This window comes from Garra rufa, chromosome 19, assembly GCF_049309525.1.
Source record: "Garra rufa chromosome 19, GarRuf1.0, whole genome shotgun sequence".
Classification (NCBI taxonomy): Eukaryota; Metazoa; Chordata; class Actinopteri; order Cypriniformes; family Cyprinidae; genus Garra; species Garra rufa.
This window is the reverse complement of record NC_133379.1, coordinates 30,269,390-30,290,998: the sequence shown is the minus strand read 5'-3', so window position 1 is coordinate 30,290,998 and position 21,609 is coordinate 30,269,390. Positions and strand designations below refer to the sequence as shown.

Genomic DNA, 21,609 nt, shown 5'->3' with positions numbered 1-21,609 from the left:
TGTCAATTACTTTTTAACATTTAATAGGTTCTAAAATAACCTTTAATTTAAGTATTTTTAAAACAGTCTTCACATAAACTATAAATTGTACATGTATAAACTATCCAGATTAATCTTTATTCAAGCTTCAAAAGTTAACCAAAGACTAGAGCAGTCGAGTGATTTCACTTTTTCTTTTGTTCTTTGATTTACATCAAGGAAAGACTTGAGCAGGTTTCACTTTAAAAGCAGCGCTTCGTCTTTAAAACCTGATGCACATGATGCGGATCTGACACATATGCGATTTTCTCCCAAGTCTTTACGGACATTTAAGATTTTATAATTAATACAAGACTGTTTTAACATGGTAACTTGCCTAAACCACGCATGTTGACATAATTGTGTGTGTTTTCGTCCAGTAAAGCCAGTAAAGCCTACTGGTGCACTGTCTGACGGCTCAGCGTATGCGTAGAGCAGAACGAACAACCTTTCAAACTATACTTCACTGCACTGTTTAGGCGGTGTAACCCCAGGTATGTGTCACCATATACTCAGGTTTTGAAGACTAAAGAAGGGAAAAGTTAATCGTCTGAAATGAAGCAGCAATATCTTCTCAGGTAAAAGTTATTAGAACCGTGTCTAGGGACAAGCTGGCCATCACACTGCACTGTATACTATTATTTGATTTGCTCTTGTCGCTTATGACAGAACAGCTAATCACGATGATATTGTCTTCTGAAAAGATTATTTTATTTGCTTACGTCAGAAACAGCGAATCTCTTTAAAAACTGTCTGCTGTTCTCACTGCATTGCATTGCTATATTCCTGAAAAGTTTTATCCCCCAACTGGTGACTCACACTGTAGCATACGCTTGTCAACGCAGATTTTTACTGGCATTTGGCGAGTGTTAATTTTAGGCCCTGCATATGAGGGTTCATGATATAAAAGGTCAAACTTTCCACTTGCCTGGTTAATCATAGAATACTATGGTAAACCAGCCCCATGGACCCCTGCCCTCTTTTCACCTGGGTTGTTCTGTTTCCTCTTGTACCACGCACCATCCAGTGGGGATTTCTCCTCAGCATTCTGATCCTCCTCTGCCAGCAACACTTCCTCTGTAATGTGTAAATATCAGTATCAGTATGAGTACTGCACTATAGTAAATCCATTATATAAAAAAACATGTTCCATAAAGAATTAAGGCCAAACCAGTACAAGCACAGAAAATTCTAAATATTTGAAAAGAATTTTAACCAAAACAATTTCGATGTCATATTTTTGTCATTCAAAACATTTAAGTACCTGTATGAATTTTTAGGTACAGAAAAAATGTATTGGACTTTAAAGTACTTCACAGAGAGGCATGGTTTAATTTTACTATCTTAAAAATATATATTTTTAGGTATTATAGCAAAGATATTTTACCCCTAAACTAACTACTGAGTGTTTTATTGTTATTTTTTTTAGTTGGCATTAAGAAAGACCTTTGAGTTTTTGTATGAAGTTGATTATTTGGTTCTTTCAAACAACTGTCTTTAAAAAACTGATTCAACAGTTTAAGTAATCTCGCGATGACAGAAGCAATAAAACATTAGAGTGTAAACATCACATTTACACTAACCTGCTTTGCATATCCACTCCAAGTAGCCAGTGAGCTCTCTCTCAATCTGCTGCTGTCTACGGAGCTTCAAGAACTCCTGCCTTTTCTCAACTCGTTCTCGTTCTTTGGCAAACTCTCTAAGACCAAACACACACATACATAAAGAATAAAAGTTCTGAAAGCTTCCAATTACATTTTGTCTGAGTGACTTTTGTCATTTCATAGAACTCTTGAGTAAATAATCAGGCCCTGGAAAAATTATATTATTACAAAGAAATACCACAAAAACATTGAGGAAAGACATTTTTAGAACAAAAACTGTATTTATCCCAATAAATTTAATTTGCCTTTTGTCCATGGGTGTTCTTGCTTATCAAATCAACTCATTCTATTGCATGTTCCTTTAAATGTAAATGAGCTCTCCTCACCCCGCCCCTCTCTTCTCTCTGTGAAGTGATGAGCCATTGTTTACTTTAGCGCATTTAGCCGCGAAACTTGCTAACTAGCACGTTATTAGGAAAGGTGATTGCAAAGATTAATAAAAAAAAAAAACATATACTGAATCACGGATGATTCGCACGAACGCATTTATGATCGGGAGGTGCATTCCATTCACAAACAAAAGTCATCATGGACTACAGTAAATGAGGATTACTATGTTCATTATTACATCCAACAACAGAACACCTCAATCGCAAAGGAGCCATTCTTGTCTACATCCCTGTTCCGGCATCGAGACAATGGTGATCGGATTGTTACAGCTCACTCGGGGTGGGTCTAAGGTAAGACGGCCATGTCAATCAATCTATCGTGGGAGTGGCTTCTGTCTGTGTTACGTCACACCGACAAGAAGCGGAGAAAAACCACTGGGTGGATTTTTAGCATTATAGGGTAGATGTCTACACACACTGCCAACAGGGCCGGCCTGTGGCATAGGCGAAATAGGCAGTTACCTAGGGCGCAAAATGACTGGCGCATTGATAATGCATGGAGCACGCAGTTAAAATATGTGCTATGAAAGTACTATTTTTAAAAAATGAGTGAAAAAAGAAAATGATCCGGGGCAGGAAGCGACGCAAAGAAGAGGAACAGAAAAAAGAACAATATAGAATCACACTTAATCACTGTGTATTAGCCCGTGATGTTTTTACAGTATTTTGAAATAGCCTTTTTAGATCATCTTAACTGGCAACACTGACACTGTGGAATGTTTTTGCTTAAGTTAACTACTTATTTAATTATTTTGTTTTTAATAAAATGTTAGCTTCTGTTTCTGTTGTTTTAATTTCAGTTACAGTTGCATTTCTCTGTTTGGGAGTATAGCTTATGTCTGGTCTCTTTAATATTTTAACAGATTCAGCAGTCATTGATGACTTTGCTGCAAAGAAATCCAGGCGTGTTCAGTTTTGAAACTGTTCTGTAATTCTGAATAAATGAGTATTTTTTGCACATTTTAGTTGATTTGCACTTTAATTTCTAATTTAATTTTTGTGTGATTGTTCAGGTGACTGTAAGTCAAATGTATTTATTATTACAAATGATTTACTACTTATTTATGTTAATACTTATCAGTATGTAATGTTATGTTATGTTATATTGCAATGAAGTTTTGAAAAATCTGCATTTTCTGAATTTTTAAAAGGGTTGGTGGGGGCCCTGACTGCCAACACATTTATGTTCAAACATGCAAAAGTGAACTTTGCATCCAATGACCCCTTTAAGATTACATTACATTTATGCATTTAGCAGACACTTTGATCCAAAGCTATTAGAAGAACTTAAGTAATTCATCACACTGTACAAATACTGATTTCTCCAAAATTGTTGGGTTATTTTTTTTATTATTTTTACCTAGGTGCTGGGTGGGTAGTTTTGTGTAACTGAGCTGCTGGGTTAATTTTTTTAGATGATACAAATTATGAACCTTCTTACACCTGCATACGTAGCGTTGGGTCACTTTAACCCAATGTTGAGTAGTCAAACAAACTAGAATAAAAAAAATGGTTAAATTTGTCCATTGGCATTTTGGTTTTGGTACAGAATACTTCCTGAGAGGAACCTTCCTGGATGAAATAAAGTTTGTAGTACATATCTCTCCTATCATATTAGTCCTGTTGAAACAAACAGACAAACATATGTAGTTTCGCATTTTCATGTACATTGCAGCTAACATCAGCATGGAATAATATAGTCTTCTACAAACCCAGCATACATCGAACCTACACTCAGAGCAAATGACACACCACCATTTGAAAGTTTTGTCTTTTGCCACTTAACTGAACTGTCCTATATATAAAAATATCAGATTTTAGAGTGCACTTTCATTATTAAAAATAAAAGGGAAAAAAGCGTCACTATGTCAAAAAACAACAACACAATTAATTAGTTTATGTATAAAATCAAGCGGAGAGTTCAGTCCAATATTAACCCAGCACTAGGTTGCCAAATATCCCAACAATGGATGTTTTTAACACATTTATTATAATTTTTTTTATATAAGCCAAAAACATGCTAGGTTAATATAATATTGTAATATAATATTATTATAATATTATGATATTATCAGGTTTATTATAAAGCTAAATGAGGAAAAAGAGGATTTGTGTGTACGTAAATGTTGGACACGATTACTGTAATAACAGTACAGAAATAATGATCTGCTATTTTAAACAATATCTTGTCCCTAAAATGAGAAAAATATTGTGAATCTTTACTGGAAATAATTATTCATTTAATTTTTCTTAGCACTAAGGCAAAAATATTTGAAGAACTGGCAACCTGCAGACTGTTGAAACGGGAAGTAAACAGACTCACATTTCACTTTCATTTTAAGTTGCTACGCAATACCCAGAAAAGGTAAGACGTATTTTCGTTTGACTCATAACAAAGATTGTATAAAAAGTTTCTAAACAACTGCAAGCTATGTGGTATAGGCAATTTAGAGCTAAGTAATTATACCTTTTTAGATCCATGTGAAATCTCTAATTCATTCTGACATAAGCACATTATTTAGGAAACAGAAAATACAAGATGTCAGAACAAAGGACACCAAAAAGTCTCTCAAGCTCTGACTCAAGTAAGTTTTAAACATTATGTATGTTATATGTATTATGTATGTACAGTACTCATGTACATGTATGTATGTTGTGTCTACATTTAACTTTTACAAATACAAAAGCAACTTTTTTAACTGAGATCAAAAGCACAAACCTAATTATTGTTACTATTTTTCTATTTAGGCAAAAGACTAAATATTAGAATTATTCTGATTGGGGGTCGAGATTTGGGGGGAAAAGAATCAAGTGGAAAAAGTTCAGCAGGAAACATCATTCTGGGCAGAAATGCTTTCGAAGTTGGAAGAAGAACTGCCCGGTCTGTTAAAGCAGAGGGAGAAGTACATGGAAGACAAGTAACTGTGGTGGACACCCCAGGCTGGTGGTGGCACTACCCTGTGGAAAATACTCCAAAGTTTGACATAATAGAAATTATGAAAAGCCCAACCCTGTGTCCACCTGGACCTCATGCTTTCCTCCTGGTCATTCCTATAGATAATATTTTTCCTAAAGCTTATAGAATAGCTTTGAAAGAACATCTGGAGTTTTTGTCAGAGAACGTCTGGAGACAAATTATTGTGCTGTTCAGTTGCATTGCTCCATATGACGAAAGAGCTTTAAGAAACAGTTTTAGAAACTGGCCAGACCTCCAATTGCTTCTAAGAATGTGTCAGAACAGGTATCATGTTCTTAATATTACAGACAGGGATGATAGCTCTCAAGTGATCATACTACTGGAAAAAATTGAGGAAATGTTAGCACAAAACAACCAAAATTACTTTGAAATTAGCACAAATGTGTCCGTAGAGGATGATAGAGAGAAAAAAAGAAAGGAAAATGTCAAAAAGAAAATTCTTGCTGTCAAGCGTCAAAGAACTGAACTACAAGCACGCATTAAAGGTAAGAACTTATTACATACTTAAGACCCAAAACTGAATTCAGTAATCTAGAACATTGTCTCTGTAAGTAACAATTTATATTATTGAGTTATTACATAGTTACTTTTTATTGAAAGTAATGATTGATACATTGGAAAAACCACCTACCATTGTTCAAATATTTTAGTAACATGAGTGATTTATTATTATTGTACAAATAGCACCTTGCATATAACAAAGTATATGAAAGGTATATGAAAATATGGTTAATGTGTAATTGACTCATTTGGTAGGTATCTGCCTCAGGAAAATAAAACATACTGATGCAATCACAGTAGTAGTCAAATAAAACATGTTATATAAACTGCTACATGATTAAACTATACAGAGTAAACAATCAATTTTATCTCTTCTTTAGGTGAGGAACGATATCTTACTAATATACAGATCGTAATACTTGGAGCATCGTGGGCTGCAAGGAGTTCTGCAGGCAACCTCATTTTGGGTGAAAACGTTTTTAAAGTTGATGAATCAAGAACAACAGTATGCTGTGAGGTTAGGTATGCTGAAGTGCAAGGAAGACAGCTGACAGTGGTTGACACTCCAGGCTGGTTCTGCCACTATCCTCTTGAAAAGACATCGGTGATTGACAAACTGGAGATTAGACAAAGCGTGCATCTATGTCCTCCTGGTCCACATGCTATTCTGTTAACTGTTCCCATTGCCACCGCATTTAATAAATCTTATCAAATCGCTGTGGAGGAACACATGGGACTTTTAGGGAAGGAGGTGTGGAGCCACACAATTGTACTATTCACCAGAGGAGACTGGCTTGGGGATACAACTATTGAGGAACGCCTTGAACAAGAAGCAGAGCATCTTGAGTGGCTAATGGAACAATGTGGGTACAGATACCATGCTGTTAACTGCAAAAATCTAACTGACAGCACACAAGTCACAGAACTCCTTGAGAAGATAGAGGAAATGGTGATAGAAAACAATGGCTGTCACTATGTACCGGATGAAAAGTGCAATCCAATCAATGAGCTTGAGCTGAAGATGAAGAAAGCCATAACAGACAAAGAGAAAAGACATAGACAAAAACATATTCTTCAAGAGCTGCTTAAAGGTAAGTTTTTTTATTATATTTACAAATAAGTCCAGAAATTTGTCTTTGTAGACATTGACACATGCCATTTCTTTCCCAACAGAAAGAAAAAAGAATCTCTCAGAAGTTAGGATTGTGCTTCTTGGAGGAGAAGGAGTTGGGAAAAGTACATCAGGAAACATAATCATGCAAGGACTTTTTTTTGACAATACACTAGAAGAGGTACTTAACTTTTGTTATTTTTAATATCGATTTATTGTTTGATCCTGTATACCTGTGGATTATGACTAGGGATTTTCTGTCTAGGGATTTAAACTCCAGACAAGAACAAGGAAATGTATGATGAAACAGACTAAAGTTAAAGGATGTCAAGTCTCTGTGGTTGACACACCAGGCTGGTCATCATCAAATTCGGAAAATGAAAAAGAAATTTTACGCAGTGTAACAGTTTGTTCACCAGGTCCACATGCATTCCTGCTAGTGCTACCTCTGAATGAGTCCTTTACCAAAAAAGCTGAACAAACAGTTATGGAACTCATGACTGTTTTTGGGAAGCATGTCTGGAGACATACTATAATTATATTCTCTGGACACTGGCTGGGGGACAGACCAGTTGAACAGTACATTGCGTGTGAAGGAGAACCCCTGCAGACTTTGATAAGACAGTGTGGAAACAGATATTGTGTTTTAGATGGTAAAAGTCATATCAAAAAGCTGCTTACGATGATTGGAGAAATGGTGGCAAGAAATGGAGAGGAATACTTTGATCAACAAATGAGAGAAAATAAGGCAACATCATTCTTCCAGAGGTTTACTGGGAAGTTACTCACTGAGGAGGAGTGGAATAAACGTGAGAATGAACTCATAGAGCGGGTGCTGGAGGCAGCAGTTGTGGACCTAGATAAAAAATCCAATCATCCATTTGGCAGAAGAAGGGGAAGCTTTGACGGTGTTATCCCTAGTAGTAAGTTTCTGTCCATCTGTAGCTAGTACCTCTAATAGAATGTTGCTGTGTTACAGTAATATATTATAAATGTGTGTAAAAAATAGTAGGACTGTCAAAGTTAATGCGTTAACTTATTTGATGAAGACATTTAACACCCATGGCTCTCGATTATTCAGATTCTATGCTTATACACTAAAAAAGTATATTTAATATTAATTAAGATTTTTTTATGTTTTAAAACAAGTCTCCTATGCTCTTATTCGTGGCAACAAATTAAATTATATATGTACTGATATGAGAGAGATACATGTACAACTCCAGTGAATTACCTGAATCTGAACGTCCTAACATTTATTGTGTTTTCAGTGAGTGGAGATTCATTGTCTGACACAGAGAGTTCAGCTGGAACTCTGAACCCTGAATTCAAAGTATCTCAATGGCTCTGGCATTCAAGAAATAAAGAACCATCATCTGGATATGACACCATGAGCACTGCATCAAGTTCTCAGCATTCAAAAATGGAAAGCATTAAAGATGATATTTCAGAAGCACCTTTACTATAGAAATGCTGTATATAGATGCTGTACACTTGCTGTCTCATTTACAATTCTCACTTTTAATAAAATGCACATACATCTTGTTGAAAAAAGTCTATATTGTCTTGTTCTTTTTTATAGAATTCTGCATTGTTTTTTCTAAATAAATAAAGTAAATCTTTTCTGAATACTTTTTTACGAACAAAAAGTAAACCAAAAACCTTTTCAGGAAGACCTTGTCAGTGCTTTCAAAAAAAAAAAAAAAAAAAATTAAGAAGGAAATAGAAAGAAAAAGAGAGCGAGCAAGAGTGATGTTGAACTTACCCTGATAAGACACCCAGGACGAGGTTAAGCATGAAAAAGGAGCCGATGATGATGAGAGGGATGAAGTACAACCAGTTCCAGGTGTTCCCCGAGGCATCATTGGCCTGTATATAAAAGGTGATATTACATTAAGTAATACAGTAAAGCCAATTCACACTACACTATCCAAACACTTTGTCTGGTTTTCGTTAATGTGTTGCCACTGTCTGCGTCTGTTGCCATAGGTCAGTGCTTGTTTACCCACTAAACATGTTAAACTAGGTTTAATGTCTGTATGTTTTATGTACAATACCTTACACCATGTCCTAATTACAGCGACTCGCAAAATTTCTATTTTGAAACTCAAGTACTGATTATGTGCTTTATTCAATGTTAAAAGTGTAGAATGTGAGTTTGAATATCATATCATACCTCAGTTCTTGAAAATAAATGAAAGAAAACATATGCGTTAAAACTGTTTTTTCATGACAAAGATGGTACCAGTCACCAAGTGTGTAGTTTTCTGTGCTTCTGAATGGCTGTGATATTTCAGTGATTCTTTCACATCACGCTGTCGTGTCACATCTAGCTTGTCGCTGGAATCGCATGTCGTTAGGACACAATGTTATACATACTCTAAAGAATTAAAACACATCTAGAAATACAACTATTTCAAGCATTTAGTGACTAATTACGTCACTCATTCTCATGGTTTCCGAATATAATTATAATTAAATTGAGTCATTACAAATCCCCTTCCACAAGCCACCAGCAAAGAAATATGGCTGACACTCTTAAAATCCTGGGGCAGCTTTAGGCTCTCATCAGAACCAAACCCTAATGCAATAGTTTAAGAAAAAGGAAAATCATTTAGAATTAGAAAGAGTTTTGCAGCAATAGCATTCCCCCCACTGTTCTCCAGCAGAGACTTAAGGCAGACACTACAGGTCAAGGTAAAAAAAAAAAAAGGCTGATGAGGGCCTGCAGAGAGAGTCAGAGTTACAGGAGATGTTTCATATGGGTTATACTTTTCACTAGTGCTGAATCTCTGCTATGCACCAATGACGTGCCACTTGTTGTCACTTAAGTAAACATCACTTTTACATTTATCTCACTCTGGAAGGAGGTATCGTTATTCTGCAGGCTACAGTTTATGAAACCTACACTCAGTCATTTCACTCCTAATTAGGCAACAGTGAGGTATAAGCAGGAAATATAAGTCCCCTGGGAACCTGTGCGAAACCTTTTTCCCTTAGTTAATGCTCAGTACCCAGATGAGCCTGTCTATACTCTCTTATGCTGATGAAGGCACTACTTAGGGAATTACGTTTGTATGGAATGTTACAAAAAAGAACAATATTATGCATAAGAACAAACCAGAATATTAATTGTCTTATACTATGCAATAAAATTTTGAGGTACAGTATAGTATGTACTTGTACTCACGGTGCGATTCTTGAAAAAAGCAGAGGGGGGGGGGGTTGCTTTCATAAACTTATTTCTCTCTCCATAGGCTAATGTTAGTGTAATCTGTTAACAATGCACATTATATAACCGTCTTTTTAGGCAAGTACTGGATAATGAGTGTCATGTCATGAAATGTTTTTAATACGTCGGAAACTGTCTAATGTGATCACAATTTAATAAAAAACATTGTAAGTAGACCTATTAATTGTAATGATTTCTTTTCAAACAACATATAAACTAGAGAAAACGATCAAAGAACACACTATTAACAGAGCTTTTTGAAATTCCAAATAAGTAAACCACTGCATCGCAAAACGATTCCCTGTTTCGGAGTGCTCCAAACGGATTGCAAATCATTTGATTCTTGGGACTTCAAACCTTCAAAGCCTTGACAGATGCCTTGTCAAGTTAAAGTGAAGTTTTGCAGAGAAATCATAGACGGCTAAACCTCAGGGTTAGGAAACTGTTGTAAAAAAGACATCACTGGAGTAAGTTTAAAGTTTTATGTAAACTCCAGCCAATGCAATCTTGCAAATAAAAGTAAATCATTTTTGCTAGATGAAGCAAGTCTGGGTTAGGCCAATAAAAACATATGTTTATAGTCTGGAGCTATTTAACAAACAGCAACAGGGAGAAAATGCAGCCAAGCAGGTTTGTACATTTGTAGATTTACTTTATCACAATGCAAAACCTGCTTGCTTTCCTTGTATTTTTCCTCCCATTTCTGAACTAAAAACAGAAGCCAAATAGAAGACAAAGATTACATATAATATATTCGAGGTGTGATACTTTTAAAGCAACTACAGTACAAAACGTGAGCAAAAACAAAAAGCATACTGTACTAATTATATTCCTAATTATTACTAATTATATATATTTTACTGTGACATTGTACTTTATCTAATTTATCTTTTTCAATACTCTATCCTTAAAGGCTTTTTTAACACTTCCTTAAAACTATAAACACTGATTATCATAATGCTTTATTCAGCATTATGCACAGTCAACTAAATAAAGTGTCAAATCAGGTAAGTAAAGTGTAATATTTATATTATGAGTCCTTTGAGGGACACAAACTACATCATGACTCATGAGCTAAGCTATTATGCCATCATGATGATCATATATCTTTTTTTCTCTTCTTCCCATTCCAAGATATTGAAATAATAAAGACTATAGTGTGATTTATTTGATTTAGCCCCTGATTCCCTAAATGAATTATGTAGCGTACTTTACTGAAACTGTACAGCACTGATCTAATAACGTGATCTATACACCTGAACCAGCTCTTTAAAATGCTGGAAGAGTCTGAACTGCACTGAGGGTCTGGATATATGCCTAGACATAATGTTTTTCTCTATCATTTGATCATCATTCAATGGTTATTGCTGCTACACCTTTTTGGGCACAGAAGTATGCCATTATTAGTTATAATAAAAGCCACTGGTGTATGATGCAGCATTATTTTAGAGCATGGTTAAACTGGACTGCAGAGGGAAAAAGACATGCATTTCTATCTGTGTGTATTTTTCACTGCCACTACAATAAGTTATATCCAAAAAGGGGAAGGAGAAAGAATGCATCAAAATATGACTGTATTCCATTCTGCTCTCAACAGGCTATTTTTAAAGATGTTTAATGAGCTCAGGGATGGGTCTGACAGCCCAGGACGACCGGCTGACAGGGTCAAGGTGCACAGAGGCTTGGTGACTCAGCCTGCAGTAACAAGACCAAAAACACTGATTACACTGAAACACACACACATACACTAGCTACTGAAATAGCATGACAGCTGCTGAATGACTATACATTTTAGTGTAACATAACAATTAACAGATGGTCTCACAGGCTACAAAACACATAATGTCTCATCTTATACGTCAATAAATGACACCTTATTACAGCCCCGGAGGGAGTTGATTGTTTTATAGACGAGCCAACATTACAAATGCTTGACCAGAAGGTAGATTTAAAAAATAATTAAAGAATCTGTAGGTAGATCAATACTAAAATAAGAATAATTCAAAATCATCACGAAGAGGTGCCTCATAATTATTTCAGAAATTAACTGAGACCTTTCACAAGGGTTGTTTTGTTGCAAATTGCAATTTCAGGAGTTGTGATTGAAGGAAAACCAATTTAGTTTCTGCCGCTTAACGTTGCACTCCATTCAAAGTTAGATGTGGGTTATTCCTACTTCTTCTGAATAACAAGATGTTCCATTGCTCAGTGCTCAAAGAACAACATGCATGTAAGGAAACAAAATGGCAATGCTACAGTGAAAGTTAGCCATCTACTTTGATGTCATGCAATGCAAGCATTCGTTCTGTATGTACGATTATTAATTAAAAGTTCTTGTTTTCTACTCCTGATCCTGCTGTTACATTCATGTCTGTTCATTTGGTTTCTCCTATTGTCTCCAACTGTCATTTTCTTGTCATTTGGTTTAGCCCTCATTATTCTGTATCCCCGTCACCTGTGTTTAATGATTCGTTCCCCTTTATAAGTCTGTTTGATTCTTTAGTTCTCTGTCGGTCCTTAATGTTATCAGCGTGTGTGAAGATCTTTCTGTTCCTGCCTGTCCAGTCTGAAGATTTCTATTAAATATATTGTTTGTTAGTATCTTGTCTATCGTCTCGTTTCGTCCTGAACGCATTCATTACACCTGCAGTTTGCTAAACTGAATTAATTATTTAATATAGAAACTTAGACTTAACTTCAATGCAATTGCAGCCATTTTATTTGAAACTGAATATTTATCATTAACTGTATATCTTCCTGGATGCCGCCATGTTCACACAAATTTCCTTTAACTCCTATTAGCCCGAAAACCTTTAACGTAAATGAGCAAAGAATGTGAATTCCATGATACTAGAAAGTCTTGCAACAACTGACAAACTAGACCATTATATCTTTATAAATTATAACCAAACTGTGTGATTGCAACTGTATTTATCTTTTTAAAACACAACTAAAAATATATATTCTGCATAGTACAGCCAAAGTGACAAAAAATAGACATACAGCTGAAGTCAAAAGTTTCCAAGTTTGCAAAAAGTGAATTATTTTACCAAAAAAAGAGGCATCATACAAAATATTTTATTTAGTACTGAAATAAATAAGATATTTCACATAAAAGATGTTTACATGTAGTTCACAAGAGAATAATAGCTCAATTTATAAAAATGACCCTGTTCAAATGTTTACATACACTTGATTCTTAATACTGTGTTGTTACCTAAATAATCCATGATGACTTTTTTTGTCATAGTTGATCATGAGTTCCTTGTTTGTAGAAAAATCCTTCAGGTCACACAAATTCTTTAGTTTTCCAGAATTTTTGTGTATTTGAACCCTTTCCAACAATGACTGTATGATTTTGAGATCCATCTTTTCACACTGAGGACAACTGAGTGCCTCTACAGAGGGTTCAAATGCTCACTGATGCTCCAGAAAGCAAAAACAATGCATTGAAAGAGGGGGTGAAAACTTTTGGAATTTGAAGATCAGGGTAAATTTAACTTATTTTGTCTTCTGGGGAACATGTAAGTATCTTCTATAGCTTCTGACAGGCAGACCTAATTGAACACAATATGATATTTAAGCTAAATAAGAAAAAATTACACATCCTCATTCTGTTCGGCTCTTAATTTTTTTTTTCTTCTGAAGCATCAGTGAGCATTTGAACCTTCTGGAATAGTTGCATATGAGTTGTCCTCGGTGTGAAAAGATGGATCTCAAAATCATACAGTCACTGTTGAAAAAGTCTTCAAATACACAAAATTGCTGAAAAACTAAAGAATTTGTGGGACCTGAAGGACTTTTCTAAAGAACAGCGGGCAGTTCAGGACAAACAAGGGACTCTCACTAAGAACTATCACTAATCAAAAACAAACAAAAAAAACAGCTGTGGATCATTCAGGTAACAACGCAATATTAATAATAGTGTATGTAATGAACATTTTGCAGATTCTGCAAGGTGTATGTAAACTTTAGACTTTAGACTTCAACTGTACAGTCAAAAACATGAACACCTGTCATTTCAAAATACTCAAAATCTAAAAAGCTATTATAAAAAGTAAATGTAAAAAACTATATATTTTTCTCAGCAGCAACATCTTTCCAACAGGTAGTGTTGCTCCACCACAGGGGATCTGACCAGAATCCCCAAACAAGCATGACACAGCAGTGGTAATTAAGCAGAAAGCGATTAATCTCTAGCACAGCGAGAGCGTAATAAAACTAACAGGCATGAAATGAGGACTGCCATGTCATTAGCCGAGGACTCCGCCCACGCTGACTTGTTTGGGCCGGAGCTCATTATGGGTGGGGATAATGTACCAGCGCAGCTTCTTAGGTTGAGAAACTTACACTAACCTCTGGCCCTCTGTCTGTCAGTCATTTAAAGAGCTACAACAGAGAAAATGCTTTTCAATTTAGACACAACTGCTTGTGTTTAGGTGGGATTTGAATCATAGAATACAAATCTATATATCACTTTGTCACGGTTTTGCTGCATTGGGATATGAAAGAAAGAATCTATGTGTATAATCCATTACAGACAATCCCATTATTCCATTGTGGCGTTCCATCACAGCACCATAAAGACATCAATCCAACGAGTCACAAACCAGCTACTCTGACATGCAATCTAGAAAATGGAGTGCTGCCATTATTCGTATTTCATGATGCGATCCATCCTGGATTTCATCCATAAATAGCATCTCAAAAAACAACAATGTTTTTTACAGCATTAACTTTAATAAAGTATTCAGAACACCGGTTTCCCTGACTTAGTAAGAAGGAGTCTGTTTTCAGACATTGTGCTTTTTCTATACATTACAATCAGTTTGGTATTAATATAAAAACAAAGCACGCAACAAGATGTTTTCTATCCATCTAGAAGATGGAGGAAAATGTCAAACTTGCTTCTGGCTCGCCGTTGAGAAATGGCACTCATGCGGGTGACTTCTGGGAAACAATCTAAGACTTATGATGAACAATATATATATTGATTTACTCTCTATTTGTCACCAATTATAGGTCTTTGCCTGTCAATGCAGAGGGATTAAGAAATGCACTGAGCTACTTTATAAACGAGTCAGTCTCTGTGAAATAGGATTGAAGCCCCCAGGCTAAAAGGAACCGTTTAACTACAAGCTCCAGTAGTTACAAATTGGCAATAAAATGATGAAGCTGGCTATGGTCTCCGAGAGATGTGTTTTTACAGTATTCTGAGAACAAAAGTTGTTTTGAAAGGCCCTGTGGTATGCCTGCAGGGCCACCAATGCAGTTTGAGAGGCCCATGTTAATAAGATACACTCACATCTACACACAGGCTGTGCCGAAGTTGCCTTGTGAAAAAGGTTTATTGCACTTAGCAAGAACACTCTGTACAGCAAGAGTGTAGAGAAAGGAGGGAGGTGCTTTGCTCCAAAACCTTTTCTTAAGTAATATTTGGTCGCAAAAACTGCTTATCAACATTTATTTTGCTTGTCTCCAAGGTAAAATTATTAAACTGCCTTACATAAATGGGTATTTGTGACAGTCTTGGTAGGATATATGCACTACATAATTTACAGATATTAAAAAAAAAGAACAGTAAAACATTTAAAACCATACACTACTAGTCAGAAGTTTTTAATGAAAGATTGTTTTTTAAGTTTAAAAGTGAAAGTTTTTTAAAGAAGTCTCTTTTGCACAACAAGCCTGCATTTATTTAATCCAAAGTACAGCAAAAACTGTAAAAAAAAAACATACTACTCAAAAAAACATTTATTATTATGTTGAAAACAGCTGAGTAGAATTTTTCAGGTGTCTTTGATGAACAGAAAGTTCAGAAGAACAGCATTTATCTGAAATAAAAATATTTTATTACATTATAAATGTCTTTATCATCACTTCTGATACATTTAAAGCATCCTTGCTAAATACAAGTATTAATTTCTCCAAGCTTTTGAATGGTATAGTGTCTAATGTTACAAAAGTTTACTTGCTTAACTTACATCTTCTTAAATTTAGCTTTGATCACAGGAATAAATTACATTTTAAAATATATTCAAATAGAAATCAGTTTTTTAAAATAGTAAAAATATTTCAAAATGTTACAGTTTTTGCTGTACTTTGGATCAAATAAATACAGGCTTGTTGAGCAGAAGAGATTTCTTATAAAATAGTCAACTTAAAATAATTTGTTACACTGCTGCCTTCAATTTTTAAGTTCAGTCAACTGAAATAAGTTTAGTTAACTTGAAATGTGAAAATGACAATAATGTGGTTTATTAAACTTAAAAGCTGGGTTTGTTACCCAGTTGCCTTACAATTTTAAGCTGAATCAACTCTAAGTAGTTACTTAGTGCAACTTAACATTTCAAGTTGACTAAATTTTTTTTGAGTTGACTGAACTTAAAATTTAAAGGCAGACGGGTAACAAATTATTTTAAGTTGACTAAACAAATTATTCTTCACAGTGTGGTAATGTATGTGCAAAAAATATAATATTTAAAATACATTTGTCTGACACAGACAAGGATTTGTCAAAATTGCAAGATTTGTGACAGTCTTGGTAGCATATACAACTACTACATAATTCACAGTCATTAAAATTTTCTTTAACATATAAAAACATGATATAGATATATATATATATATATATATATATATATATATATATATATATGCAAAAATTTATATTTAAAAATTAAATTGTCTTAATTAATATTTGTGAGAGCCTTGGAGGAATCAGTAAGAATGTGTTAAAAATTACAAAATAATTAGTAATAATTATCCATTTACTCTATTATTTCTACATATATTGTTGTTTTGGAGTTACCTGTATCATTACAATAACTGTATAATTTACAGGCATATTTCAAATTTTCTTTGTAAGGAAAATCAAATATATCATGAAATAATCACTTTATAGGTGAAAAATATTTGAAATAATATTGGTTTAAAAATAATTTAATGTAAAAATTAGACATTTAGAAATGTAGAAATAATATTGAGAAATATGTAAAAACTATAAATGCAAATAAAAAATAAATAAATAAATAAATTATATTTAGTATATTTAAGTGACACCAAAACAGTTAAACATGTATTTAAAGTGTGCATTTCTATTTTATTTTAGTCATAAAATTTGTGTTTTTTATTTTTTTAAGTTGCTTCATCTTAGCAAGCAGAAAACATCCTTACTGAGCCCTGCACATAAGCTTATTTTTATGTATATTTAAATGATAAAACATTGACTGTGATTAAAAAGATTTATTTCACCTAATATTAGCATTCCAATTGTTTATTTGAGAGGTTCTATTATGATCAGGACGCTAGAATGAAGTAGATAATGATGCAGCTCCCTGGGTTTTGGAACAGAGCTCATGTGTTAAAAAGTGGGTGGGTGAAAGTGAGAGAAAGAGAGAGGGTATCAGCATAACCAGCAGCCCTCCGCATATGACAGAAACAGGTTGGCAGCATACAGTTTGAGTTCAGCTTAGCATAATTCTCGTCTCAGTCTGTGGTGGGGGGGGGGAGCGGTGTGGGAACAGGGTGGCATATGCCGCCCCACACCATGTTCTGGCAGCCTGACGCTCCGCACACATTTGTAAACTGTGAGGAGTAGGGGAGCAGGTGAAACTACAGTAGTCTGTCTTTTCTGTCACTCAGCAGGGTTTACACTACGCTCCCAGGAAGTGTTACTGGGATTGTCCATATTGGCGTTTATTCTGAACGTGATGTCTCAATAATGACTGACCTGTGGTAAAAACAGATGGCCGCAGTAGGGTTTCCCATAACTGTGGAATTCCTGCATATCACAATAGTTCTACAACTGTCTACAATTAAACTAAGCAAACTTCTTTCCATTTTTCCACTTTGTATTCACATCAGCATGCACACCTTTATTCTACCACCTTTACAGAAAGAGTCTCTTGAGCTCAGCACTCAGACAAGCAGAACACAGACTGTCAGGTGTTCTAAAACATAACACAAAATTTAGAAACAAAGAAAAGCCTTTGAGATTACACAAACAAAATTCCACATCCATATTCAAGACTATGCATGTCTGAAAATGTAGGTGTGTGTGTTGGTGTTGTGTTACAGTATGTCATTTTTATTTGCTCTTATGTTTCAAACTTGAACAGTATAACTTTCTTTTTTCTGGGAAGTACAATCAGTGTATTGAAAATCTAGCTTAGATTTTATGTCATCGTATATTAGGACCCTATGATTTCCGCAATGTGGAAAACGTGACCAGAATCGCGGAATCCAGTCACAAAAAAATGAATTTACTGTAGAATGGGGAGTGTCACAGAATTTGACAAAATTTGGATGAATAAATCAAAAGTAGGTCAGTACACTTAAATTAAAATGTGATATGTACTAGTGTCTGTGAATATTAAGCCACAAAAAATATTTAAATATAAATCCTGCATGTTCTGTGTGTCTTTATGTGAAAGAACGGGCGGTTTTGTCTAGTACACACATACAGTACTGAAGTGCAACCCGTCAAAATAAAAGTTTGGTTTAACTTGAAGAATTTGTGACAGAAAAAAAATTTGTGCTGTCAAACAATAATCGCATCCAAAATAAAGGTTTTTGTTTACATAACTTATGTGTGTATACTGTGTATATTTATTATGTATATATAAATATAACACAAACATACAGTATATATTTTGAAAATATTTACACGCATTTACATAAAATAAAATTATATTATATATATATATATATATATATATATATATAATTCATATAATTGATATTATATATAAAAAAATATTTTAAAATATAAACATGTTTGTCTTAAATATTTACATGCATGTGTGTGTGTGTGTGTGTGTGTATTTATATATACATAATAAATATACACAGTACACACACATATATAGTATGTAAACACTAAAAAAGTAAATATTTCACAGAATTTATTTACCAAAAAAATTTAAATACAGTATTTCTGAAAAAAAAAGGAAATTAAAAAAAATATTTTTTTATAAAACCAATCAATTAGAGATGCTTTTGATTACAATTTAATTCAAATGGAATCCAGACAATTAATGAAAAACAGAATATGATAAAAATAAAACTGATTTTGATAAAAAAAAAGGGGAAAAGTGTATTTCATAGGGACTGTGTTAAATTGCTGTTAAATTGTTAAAAAGTTTTGATATTTTAAATGAAAATATCTTAATTTGTGATAAGATGAACGAAGGTCATAGAGGTTTGAAACGACATGAGGGCAAGCAATTAATGACAGAATTTTCATTTTTGGGTGAACTATGCCCAAAATGGGGGACTAGATCTGCTACACATGCTGCTACAGAACAAGTATAAACTTGCTACTGCCACTAGATACACACAAGACACGCTGCTGTGAGCATGTAAGATATGCTGCATGATTAGGGATACATCTACAGCAGATAGCAGATCTAGACAGGTGGTGCTGGGGGAGGTGGAGGATTTTAAAGGACAAACAAGCTCTCTGTATTTTGTTGTAGATCATTAGAGCATTATGCTGACCAGAAACCAGTCCGAAATTAGTTTTGGGCTGTACCTTTAAATGCCTGAGAGGTCAATGGCTTATAGTGAAGTGCAGTGAGGCAACAAGTCAACTGTCTAAGCTTTCAGACACAGCCACTGTATCACTTCAAAAAACTTGAAACATTGTGCACAAGTTTGACAGAATATTTAGATGTTTTTTAGATAATCTGACTCAGCCTCAGTTCTTATTTTATGTTTGGTTTACATAAGAAGGAAAATCAAAAAGGTTTTGGAATGACGTGGGGCTAAAGAAATAAAAAAAGTTGTCATTCTTTGCACACAATGTTCCACTAAATTAATTCTAATAGGAACTCACATCGTATAGTACATCTGTCCATCCTTCCATGGTGATGCACTGGAAGACTGTGAGGATGGCGAAGAGGATGTTATCGAAATTTGTGATGCCAAAATTAGGTCCTGTCCAGTACTCCTTACATTCTGTTCCATTTGGACACACTCTTGAGGGACGTTCTGCTCCACATGGATAATCACCTACTTTTTCCCCTGCACACAAAAACACAAACAAAAAATAAACATTTATAGTTAAATTATAAGAGTAAATTAATGCAACCAACATTTCCAAACTGGTCAAACACACACACACACACACACACACACACACACACACACACATACTCTCTTTCTCTCTGAGGCATATCACCTGCTGATGTTGCTGATTGAGGGGCGAAGCAAGCAGCAGCTGAGCACATGTTAGCAGCTCAGCATCTTATTGGAAACCTCATTACCAACACAAGCTAATTACACGCACTATGTTGAACTGAAATAACTCACACACACATATTACATTAACAACCTGTCAAGATCCCTCACACCATGGACACAAAAATATAGTACATAAATACACAAACGTGCACACACACAAACACAGCCTCCAGCTGGAAAAGCAGAGCTTATGCCCTCATCTTCAAGAGCCGTGCTGTGCGGATACAATAGAATAACATTTGCTCCCCAAGTTCTTTCAAGAAACGACTTCTCTCTCTTTACCTCTTTCTGTGTCACAAAAGACCTTTAAAAATCATTCAGTGATTCACTCAGGAGTCAGTGTGCTTCTCTTGCCTCCAGGATCATTCATAAAAACATCTGCTTTACAATGACAATCAATGATATTCTGCTATTTTAGGAAACGTACAGATGAAGTCTGTACAAAAAAAGTTTACATACACTTCGCAGAATCTGCAAAATGTTAATTATTTGACCAAAATAAGAGAGATCATAAAAAATGCATGTCATTTTTTATTTACCTGAAATAAGACATTTCGCATAAGACATTAACATATAGTCCACAAGAGAGAATAATAGTTGAATTTATAAAAAAAAAAAAAAAACTTGATTCTTAATGCTGTGTTGTTACCTGAATGATCCACAGCAGTTTTTTTTGTGACAGTTTATGTGTCCCTTGTTTTTCCTGAACAGTTAAACTGCCTGCTGTTCTTTAGAAAAATCCATCATGTCCCACAAATTTTCATATGCATCTATTACAGAAAGTTCAAATGCTCACTGATGCTTCAGAAGGAAACACGATGCATTAAAGGATAACTATTGCCAAAATGCAACCTGGGCTGTGTTTTTTACTGTAAACGAGACAAACTTATATCTAAAAGCATAATTACGACAAACGAGCCGTTTTTGAGCTTGACCGTGATTTCGTTTTGTGGTCAATGGCCGGTGAATGGGAATACTAGGGGCATTACTTTGAGCGCATCAAAATCGATATTTTTACAACACTAAGAAGGCTCGACACACCATGAAACTTTGCTCGAAGTATCGCCTGGGTCTCTACACATGAACTCGAGCATTGAGAACATTGAGTTTACTAAAAAAAAAGTTTTGAACAACTCACTTTCACTGTTTGAGTTTCCGCTCGCAGCCATCTTGCCAGTCAAGAAGTGTGGATCTCCGAATGCGAGGATGGATAGCTCCTAAAGCATATTTCCATATAAATGCACGGCTAATTCATTGTTTTGTCGCAAGTGAAAAACAATATTAACCTTCTAGTTGTAAAAAGAGCCTCATATAAGCCTAATATTTCGTCCTATGGAGTCCATTCATTCGCATTCAGAGATCGACACCTCTTGACTGGCAAGACGGCCGCGAGCGGAAACCCAAACAGTGAAAGTGAGTTGTTCAAAACCTTTCTTTTTAGTAAACTCTGTGTACACAAACAATGTTCTCAA

At 34.8% G+C, this 21,609-nt stretch overlaps 1 protein-coding gene across 1 annotated transcript in view; it reads right to left on the bottom strand.

Moving 5' to 3' along the window:
• cacna1bb (calcium channel, voltage-dependent, N type, alpha 1B subunit, b) overlaps window positions 1-20,124 on the bottom strand; it is an 85,998-nt gene extending 65,874 nt beyond the window's left edge. The window contains 5 exon segments of the mRNA XM_073824022.1: window positions 1,006-1,095; window positions 1,602-1,717; window positions 8,426-8,529; window positions 19,731-19,918; window positions 20,076-20,124. Coding sequence (XP_073680123.1) covers window positions 1,006-1,095; window positions 1,602-1,717; window positions 8,426-8,529; window positions 19,731-19,918; window positions 20,076-20,124 — 547 coding nt within the window.
• Between the last annotated feature and the right edge of the window lie 1,485 nt (window positions 20,125-21,609).